Source organism: Echinops telfairi, unplaced genomic scaffold (genome assembly GCF_000313985.2).
Source record: "Echinops telfairi isolate 266 unplaced genomic scaffold, ASM31398v2 ScPeMD7_1;HRSCAF=3_0, whole genome shotgun sequence".
Lineage (NCBI taxonomy): Eukaryota > Metazoa > Chordata > Mammalia > Afrosoricida > Tenrecidae > Echinops > Echinops telfairi.
Genome location: NW_022103896.1, coordinates 71846300 through 71856537, shown reverse-complemented (window position 1 = coordinate 71856537; position 10238 = coordinate 71846300). Strand labels below are relative to the sequence as shown.

The 10238-nt window shown below is 38.1% G+C and overlaps 1 protein-coding gene across 1 annotated transcript in view; it reads left to right on the top strand.

The window, feature by feature from the left end:
- Positions 1 to 10238, top strand: part of PREX2 (phosphatidylinositol-3,4,5-trisphosphate dependent Rac exchange factor 2) — a gene marked incomplete at its 5' end in the record, with an annotated part of 339557 nt that overhangs the window by 193576 nt on the left and 135743 nt on the right. Inside the window, one exon of the mRNA XM_004697526.4 lies at positions 5897 to 5938. Within this exon, the coding sequence (XP_004697583.2) occupies positions 5897 to 5938 (42 nt within the window). The remainder of the gene's footprint in view (positions 1 to 5896; positions 5939 to 10238) is intronic.

Genomic DNA, 10238 nt, shown 5'->3' with positions numbered 1-10238 from the left:
AGGAAGGTTGAGAACCACTGTTCTATTGGATCGATTCCTGTGTTGTGTGTTGGTTGGGTCAGAGTAAGTAGAAAATAAATGCTGAGTTTCTGAAATGATCATGCTGAAAAAGAAGGAATCAAAATTTGCTAATTTAAATGTAGTTAATCCAGTGAATTTATTACCAGTGACTAGACCACTTGTGTCAACCAGTGGTTGACAATCTCTGAATCCATGTATCACCCTTTGGGGGAGAAAGGTGCTATTCATATCGAGTGAGGGGAAAGCATTCTGAAATGCACAGGTCAACCCCTTAGCAACAAAGAACTTTCTATCTTAAAATGTCAACCGTGGTAAGGTTGAGAAACTCAGAGTAAATAAATATGATGGCTATGTTTGCATTTTTATTCCTGTCATTTTTGTGGAACTTGATTGTGGTAACCTTTTAATGACTTTCTAAAAATAATCTCTTGAGTTTTACACGTCACTGACATAGATTTCTCTCTGTACTTCAAGGAGTCAAACCTATCACTTCACTCCTTAAAGGATGGAGGTCGTCTAAGATTTCTCTGGTTACTAAATTAGTTTCATGCAAATATACTCAAATATAATTGGATATTATTTAGAGATCGTATTTAGAGATTAAGTGGACAAGAAGATCAAATACATAGATACAAAACCCTCGTCCAAAAAAATCCCACCCACACTATTGTACAATGAGCTATTTTATTCTCAAGTGCTAGGTTTCTTGGTAATATTTTCATGTTATATAAAAATATAATGGTTATCTGTGATATCTTGCAGCAGCCCGTTCATTGAAAAGTCTGAATTTAACCCATGGCTCCTGCCCCAAACAAAGCAGAACAAAAAATTATAAACATATAAGACTTGTTGATCTGATAGAGACTAGTGGAATCCATGAAACTGGTCTGTAGACACCACTTAGCTGATCCCCTCTAGGGTCAGCTTTTAACTCAATAAACTGAAAGACTCACTACCATGGAGCCCTACTGCCTTCTAGCGATGCGTCAGGGGTTTCAGAGCCTGTAACCTTAAGAGAGTGGAACACCCAGCGGAGCTCCTGGTGGTTTCAAACTGCCCACCATGCAGAGCAAAGCCCAGCACGGAACCACTATACCACCAGGGATCTTGTAATGCAAAGAATAGACAGGGCTATCAAGTGAGAACTATCTCTAGTGGAGGAATGTACTCTGAACAGTCAACCATATGAGCCCAAGGGCGCTATTTGCTCCAAAACAAGCCTCAGCTTGAAGGTAATTAAGTGGCCATCAAGCTCAGAAGCAACAAAGCCCACATGAAAGAAGCACACCAGCCTATGCAACCATGAGGTGTCAAAGGGATCAGGTATAAGGCATCATCAGAACAAAAAAATCTTACCATAGTGAATGATGGGGGGAGTGCAGAGTGGAGATCCAAAGCCCATTAGTAGGCCACTGGAGATCCCCTTGCAGAGGGGTCTCGGGGAGGAGATGAGCCAGTCAGGGTGAGATGTAACAACGATGAGAAATACAACTTTCCTCTAGTTCCTAAATGTTTCCTTCCCGCTCCCACTACCATGACTTGAATTCGACCTTGCAAGTCTGGCTAGACCAGAGGAGGTACACTGGTACAGATAGGAACTGAAAATACAGGGAATCCAGGGCAGATGAGCCCTACAGGACGAGTGGTGTGAGTGGCAAAACAGGGAGGGTAAAGGGAGAATGGGTAGGAAAGAGGGAACCGATTACAAGGAACTATATGTGACTTGGGGGACAACTGAAAAGTGGGTGAAGGGAGACGTCGGACAGGGCAGGATATGACAAAATACCAATTTATAAACTATCAAGGGCTCATGGGGTGGAGAGCGGGGAGGGAGGGGAAAAATGAGGACCTAATGTCGGGGGTTTAAGTGGAGAGAAAATGTTTTGAGGATGATGTACAAATGCGCTTTACACAATTGATGTGTGTATGGATTGCAATAACAGTTATATGAGCCCCTAATAAAATGTTTTAAAAAAAAAAAAAAAACAAGCCTCAGAAGGTAAGAAAAATCAAGGAAGAAACTCAAACGGAAGCAAGGAGCTCAGAAGATGGCTGTTTCGTTGAATGCATGGCAATGGAGGCTGTAAAACATAATGTGTATAAAATGGAAGAAGAACTGATTTTCTCTGGAAACGTTCACACAAATCATCATACAATAGGAGACCAACAGATTTTTTAATGGCAGTTAAGTGTATACTTCTTTTGAGATTTCCTATTATTGTCACCTTTAGAGTTCATGCAAAACATGAGGGGGATTCAAAACATTCATGGGAAAATCCCATTGTCTTTTAGTTTCAGTTTCCCACCAGCTTTTGGAAGCCCTCTTAAACATAAGGAATAGGGAAGTCTTTAACCCTCTTTATACACTTATTTTGAAGAGTTTAATATTTAATATATACATTTTTTGCACAATATGGAAAATTTTCATATTAAAAAAATAAGACTCTTAGATTTTTAACTGCTGTTGAAATTAAGTGTGGACACTCACATGCTACAAGTAATAAAATCCTTAAAAATGGATTTTTTTTAAAAGGCTGATAAAAAAGAGTCCTACATTTTTTGAAGTATTTCTACTTGCATGGCTTTTGTATCTCTTATCACAATATTCTTGCCAACTGACAGAAATGATAATCATATGCACAAATCAATGATCGTGACTTGATGGTGGACTATTCATGCCGCTTTTGATCCTGGGCCAACAGGTTCGGCCTGGTTGTATCGGCTCTAAGTCATGCAGGTAGTGATGTGGAAAGACCCTGGGAAAAACTGGAAGCCTACAAGTTTCCGGATGTTGCACTAACTCTTTGGATAACAACCATGATTGTCAAAATTTTACGTAAGTCCTAAGATGGTTGTTCTACCACTTTGGGTTGGCCGTAATGGAGTAGCCAAGGGAGAAGATCGGCTGCCATTTTTCTGGTAATCCGAGTGCTGCCGCTCCTTTTATACTGACTGGAAATAGTCTCATCGTAATCCTTAGAAATCAGTTGCAGTAATCCCTTCAGTTCACCTGGAATTTATCATATTCATCTCAAATTCATTTTTATTTCTAGTTCCTCAATTGCCTTTATATGTGTAATGATTTAATGATAGAGTAGGTATTGGCTGGAAATTCAACAAAATGCCACCTTGTCAGAATTTCATGCTGAATATAATCTTATATGAACGTAAAATTAAATTACTTCAAGGAAGAAACTGTGTCACAGTATTCCGTTATTTCTGGAACATTTTTCTTATTCAAAGGACAAAGGAAGCTATTAAAGTTCTGGGAATTCTGGTTCTGTAGCAGAGTATACATTTTTCAACAGAAAGTCTCATATTCGTACCAAGAACCACAAATAGTAAACATTGTGACAACTATAAGTTTTTGTAGGTGAATTCTAAAGTCAAGGCCACATATGGCTTTTCTTTCAGACTGTGTAACTGAGTACATATTGTTTCTGCGCGTTCCTAGTTTCTGATCTCAAAATATCAAAGTTCTGTGATCTTTATTTAGGCAGAACAGGTACAGTGCCATTCATAAATTATGTCATTGTGTAGTTGTCCATTCATAGAGAGCCAAAATGAGAGTAGAGGAGACCAGGTAATGGATCCAATGGAAAGAAAGTCGTATGGTTTCACTTTATCATTGGTTTATCATTCACTTTATCATATGGTTTCACTAAAATACATTTTCAATCAGAAAGGGGACATCGTTGCTAGATTAGTTCACTCTCACAGTCAATTCAGTTGTTCACTAGTGAACTCATTTTCAACTCTACTCCTTGCGAAAATCTAATTCCTTTTATAAGATCCCATTTTTCAGAACCATCTTTTCTAATTTGTTTGTTTCTTTGTTTTCTTAACTATCTAAAAGAGCTTCTTTGAATAAAATTCTCGTGAATTTACCCCTTTTCGTCATATCTTGGTAATTGTAATGATTTCCTTGCTAACCCTTCTTTTCTCATCTTCCCAGATTCATATATCCCAGTACCAAATTTTTCTTCCTAAAATACCCTAATTATAATTTCAAGACCCTGGTGTAGAATTTTATTATGTTGCTCTATAGATTGGCCTAGACTCTTGAATCTTATATGAGAGGCCTTTTCACAAGGGGGCTCTACAGTTGTACTCCAATCTCTCTTGTACAAATGGTGGGGCATCGAGTATTCATTTTCTGCTTTATTACTGACATTCTCAGAAACTCACAAAGACAGTGTTACCCTGTCCTATAGGATTACTATGAGTCTGCTCAACTCAATGACAGTGAGTTTGGTTTTGAGTTTATTGTATGACTTTGTTATCACTGTTTTACACTCTTGGTTTATTTCTGGATTCCTCTTGGCAATCTTCCTTTTCCTCTTCTGGGCTTACTTAGAATTCTAGAACAGTTTAAGCTTTTCCCAGATTACTGTATCAACAATGCTTCACATACATGTAACCCTTTAATTTTCAGAAACGTTTAACATACATTCCCATTTATTTTTCCTACTTTGGCATGTAATAGAGATAAGGTAGATATTGTTGTCATTGCCTGTTAACTGGATAAGAAATTTTTACTATGAAATTCAGTGACTTGCTAAAGGCCACACTTCAGCTCAACAATTTACTGCCATTGAGTCACAACTCACGATGACCCTATTGGGGAGAGTAGCATTGTCATTGTGGGTTTCTGAGACTGTGAATTTTTATATAAGTAGAAAACCTCATCTTTCTTCCATGGAGTGACCAGTAAGTTTGAACTGCCAACCTTGGGATTAGCAACCCAATGCTTATGCGACACACCACGTGAGATCATTCAGTGTGCTGTCCTCATGGTGTAATGGTCTACGATTTGAGCTATTAACTACAAGGTCACTGGTCTGAACCCAAAAGGGGAGGCTGTCTGCTCCCATAAAGATTTAAAATCTAAGAAACTCTACTTGGTCCTTTAGGGTCTCTATGCGTTGAGTTGAGTTGATTCTGAGTCGAACATGCGTTCTTGCCTCTGAAATACTTTAGTTTTTATGACCCTGCTAGTAAAATTTAATTTGTGTCGAGTATTCCTTGAATTTCTTTCCGGTTAGTATGTCTCCCTTTCCCCATTGACAACCTATCTAGAAGAGGATGCAGCATAAACTTTTCTTTATTTCCCATAAGTATGGACACATTCCCCTCCTAAATGCTCTTTGGGACTAATCTATTTATAGTAGAAAGCAAATAGATGTGTAACTTACTGGATATGTAAAGGTGAGTGTGATGTTTAAGGAGCCCTGGTGATGTAGTGGGTTCAGTATTGGACTATTGAACACAAGGTGGGCAGTTTAAACCCAGCGGGTGCTCGGCAGGAGAAAGATGAGGCTGTCTGAGCCCATAAAGATTGACAGCCTAGGAAGCCCTCTCACTGTGACTCTGTAGCAGTCAGTTTGGTTTGGATGCCATTTATGTCCATTTATTATCCATCTACTATCCTTGATGGATAATAAATACAAGTGGGAAGCAGACTGTCTGGAAATATTTGATATTTCTCTGTTCTCAAGGGGAGTAGCTTGACTTCTGGATTAGAAAGAAGCTCTATACATTTATTTTTAATGATGGATAAATGAGCTTGAAAGTTCATTAATAAAGACCATAATAGTTGTAAGAGTTTAGATCAAGCAGACTAGAGTATTTAAGAATAACTTTCAAAGTTGACAGGATCTGAATTGTGTTTCATAGACTCATATGATTCTGGACTGGATGGTAATTTAGTATCTTGAACAGTGGGTAAATTTTATATAGGCAGATAGGCTATAAGAGCGTTTCAAGTGAATAGAATTGTCACTATAATATCATTGTACATTTTTCTAAAAGTTAAAATGTGATGTTTGTGGCAGAAAAAGATGAATAAGTAATGGTTGCCTTTTCTGTTTTGCAGAGGTAAAGTGTAGGATACTCTGGGCTCTTCTTGAATATTCAGGTAACAATTTATATTATTTCCACCATTTAAATTGATTGTGGCTTATGACCTTGGAATCTCATATCATGAAAGGAAATAAGTTCAACAGTTTACAAATATAGATAGAGATTTGCACTTTACCTTTTTGAACTGCTCAGAAAAATTCAAAAATTATGTATAGTGTTAATAAACACACAAGAATATATATCCGTCTTTGATTTTAGGCAAAATCATGAAATCATATAAATATATAGTTTGAGTATAATTTAAAAGGAGAAGGGAAGCAGGGTTTGATAAAATTAATGGAGTAGATGGGATTTATTGTGAATCTGTATATAGCTCAAGTATGAACAGAATATGGATAGTCATTCTAAATATCCTACTTTTATTTAAGCACTACCAACTTGCTCAGAGGAGCTCTGGTGGTACTGTCGGGTAAGTATTGGGCTGATAACTGCAAGGTTCAAGGCTCGAACTCACGAGCCAGTCAATAGGAAAATGATAGACTATCTGCTTCCTTAAATATCTCCAGCCTTGGGAACTCCCTACAGGGTCACTGTGAGTTGAAATCCACTTGAGGGCAGTGGGTGGGGGTGGATTATTCACATATGGAAGTGTGGCAGTGCAATCATGGAACGTGCTTGTCTGCTACTCATAAGGTCAGTGGTTCCAACCCACCAGCAACTGTGGGATATGGTGATCCATTCCCATTTCATTACCACCTAGAAAACCGGATGGGGTGGGTGAATTCCATCACTTACGTAGTGGTATCAGTTCTTGGGATCATCTCAATGACACGCAGCAGTAACAGCATTGTGGACGTAGTGGGAGCTCAAAATATGTTGCTAGTGAAAAGTAATGTTAAGGGCTGACTCAATGTCTGATTAGCCCCTGAACTACCGATGCGAGACTGTTAGATTCATCAAGCCAGGAGCAGTATTTTGGCCATCTACAAATGCCTAAGATACTAACTTACATATCAATGTTACACAAATATTTATTGCAAAAATGAATGAAGAAATAAACTCAGCAGTAATTTACAATGATATGGATCCTAAAGATGGGGAGTGTTCAGTGAGCATGACAGAGTTTAATGTTAGCTTGTTTCAGCTGTATTTCTCTATACATAGAGCTATGTAGATGTGTTGAGTGGCTTTAAAAAATCATTTTAATAGGTTAAAAATTATCTGAAGACATATATAAGTAAATATTATCATAATACCGTTAGATTTTGATGTAAATTTATACCTAAAATATAAGTGCATGCATTTGATAAATATAATAAGAGCTAGTCATATATATATATATATATATATATATATATGTAAATCCAGAGCTTTGTGGATTAAAAGAACAGCTCGATATACCTGAGCCCAGTGCCAGCTGGTCATTCTGCTGATCTCTGCCAGGATTTGCTGATCTTGGGTGGGTTTGTTCAGGTGCAGGAAGTTAGACTGTTAGGGGACTGACACTCATGGCACAGGGTAGCCTCACTCACGTAAACAGCTGATGGCTTGATAGGGTTGACTGAGCCACATGTTTTTCATCATCCACCAGACTAGCCATGTGGCCTCTGGAAACAAGCAACAAGGGACAGTCACAGAAGAGTTTGCCCCTGTTGTTGGCCAAGGCATGTCATAACCAGCTTTGCTGCAGTGGTGGAGAAATAAACTCTGCTTCTGATGGAAAGAGCCTCAAAATCCTTTTCATGGCAGAGACAGAGGGACATGGACGGGTAGACTGTAAGGCCACTTTTACTTGGAAAATTGCAAATGTAAAGAGATGAACGAATCAAGTTAAACGGGAGTATTTTTTGTTTCTTTTTTTCTGCCTTAAAGAGGTTGTTGATTTGCTGTTTAGGCCATTGTAATAACAGCCATCTTACACATGTGAGCTAGCCTCATTTTATGGACTTCATGGTCCTGACAGCACCTCAGTGAAAATGAAGTTTGTATTATTTAAACTTACAAAAATTGCAATGCAGGGAAATTACTTGTAAAAGGTAATACTCAACAATATTTTTGAGCATCTGGAATACTAGGTACCAAATATACTCATGTATAAGCCAAGTTTTCCAGCACACTTTTTATGGTAAAATTACGTGCCTTGGCTGCTATTCGGGTCAGCTTATACTTGAGGATATACAGTATCTGATAGTTGATTTATCAACTAAACAAAATTGAAACTTAGTTCTACCAAATCTAAACATTGCCCTGGAATGCGCACCTTTGCTTGCTAGTGTTCAAATGGCTTTTCTGAATGATCATTATTTTGATTTAAGTTTAGTTTTTTATTCTTTTCATGCTCCTTAGTTGTCATCTATTATTTTCCTACCCCTCCATTTTTACATATATTGAATGGTACCGGAACACTAACCAATATGAGTCCATGTTTTTACTCTGAAATTGGTCTTTCCTTTAAAAGAATAGACAAGATCTGCTCAATATTGTTCTTGATGTCCTTCCATTCCCACCTTGCTGTTCCCCTAACCTCCTCTTTCTGTTTGCTTTCCCCTACAATTTCAGTAAAAGGATAAGTGGTTGGGGTTCCTGGTGTGTCTCAAAACCCATCTTATTCTGGTTAGGCCAGCCAGCTAACTCTGGAATTTGAACTTTTTAAACTGCCAGGAACTAACGAGGTGTTAGCATTTTCCAACATGTCTGTGGATGAAAATTTTCAGTAGGTGCTTTGAATATGGAAGTGAAAGAAGCCTTTCATAGGTACGGAAACCACTTGGTTCCTACTGCAATCCCACCACAAGGAAAGTCTCCCTCTGCAAAAATAACAAACAACCTGTCCCAATAAAACCGAGCTCTTGCCTTTTCTTTGGCTAGAAGGTGGAAGCAGCTGTTCTTCTTGCTGTAGTTCTTCTTGATAAAGATTGGGCTTGGGGGTAGCAGTGGGAAAGGATGGGCCATAAGTGGATGTTGAGCAGCCGCAGGATGGCCAGGACAAGACTGGTGATTTGCTGTGAGTTAGCCAACCTTTCATTCTCTATGTCACATCTGCAGTCCCCGTTCAGCACCTACTTGGTGCCAAGTTCTGTGCCGGATGCTAGTGCGACAAAAGGATAGAAAAAGTTCAAAAAATAAAAGTTCACTATTTCACATCAAAAGCTACTTGAACTCCCTTCTGAACCATTTGTGCTTGATCTGTTTTTTAATATTTTCTGTTTTTTTTTAATTGGGATTTGTCTCTGTTGTATGTTGTCATTGTTGGTAGACTTATTGACCCCCCTGTTATGTGTTTTCCTGTGTTTTTTTCAGTATATGAAGCCCAGGTGAGGCGAAGCTAGAGTGACAATAACTAGAATCAGGGTTCCTGGGGGGCCAAGCGGGGCAGCTAGGAGGGTAAAGGGGATCTGATATCAAGGAGTTCATGAAGGAAGAAAATGTTTTGAAACTGTGATTGTACAAAACTGCTTGATGTGGTTGAACTACGGATGAGATGATGTCTGGATTAGCTCCTAATAAAATGGTTTTGTGGAAATTTACATTACATTAAAATATTTTTTAAATTACTTGAAGAGACCTTAATATACAATGTGCACTTTATGGACATTTGAAGTCTATCGAACCAGGTTCTGTCTTCCTACTGAAGGTAGAAAGGTGTAATAAATAAATCACCTCATGAAGTAATAAGCATTTACTATGTGTCTTTTCGTTATGCACTGGACTGATAAACAGCTGCTCTGCAGGAGAATATATGGCTTTCTAATTGCACAAAGAGTTACTTTCTCAGAAACTCAAGGGACAGTCAATACAATTTGGCATCAGCTCTCTGGCAATGAGTCTGGTTTAGTTTGCCGGTCCAACAGCATCTGGATACCTATTTTTGGTCACTCTACTGTGACCATGCACATGTCTAAGCTCTGTCCTGGCCCTAGTAATAAAGACAATGTACAATTCCTATAGGACTTTCATTGTTAAATAGATGGATACATAGATTGATGAATGGAGGAATGTTCTTTCTGTGAAGCCGATAGAGCTATAAACAGGTTTTAGGTATTGGAAAGACTTGGGATGTTAAATATAACCATTTCTTATTTGATAATGAAGTTGAAAGAAATTTTTAATTTGGGTTAAAAAGCAGCAGGATAGAATCAGCATCTCATGTATTCCTTTCAGAGCAAAATGGAATTTGGGAATTTCTTCTCAAAAGCAACTTAGAGAACACTGTTTGTACTAATGGCAAAGTTATTAACTCTTGTGACCTTTATTAAAGCTTGCAATGGAGTACGAATCCTTTCCTACATTTTTGCTTCCTACTTATTTTCTGCAGTGTTTTTTAATAGACTTTGAATAATAAACTATATTAAGAT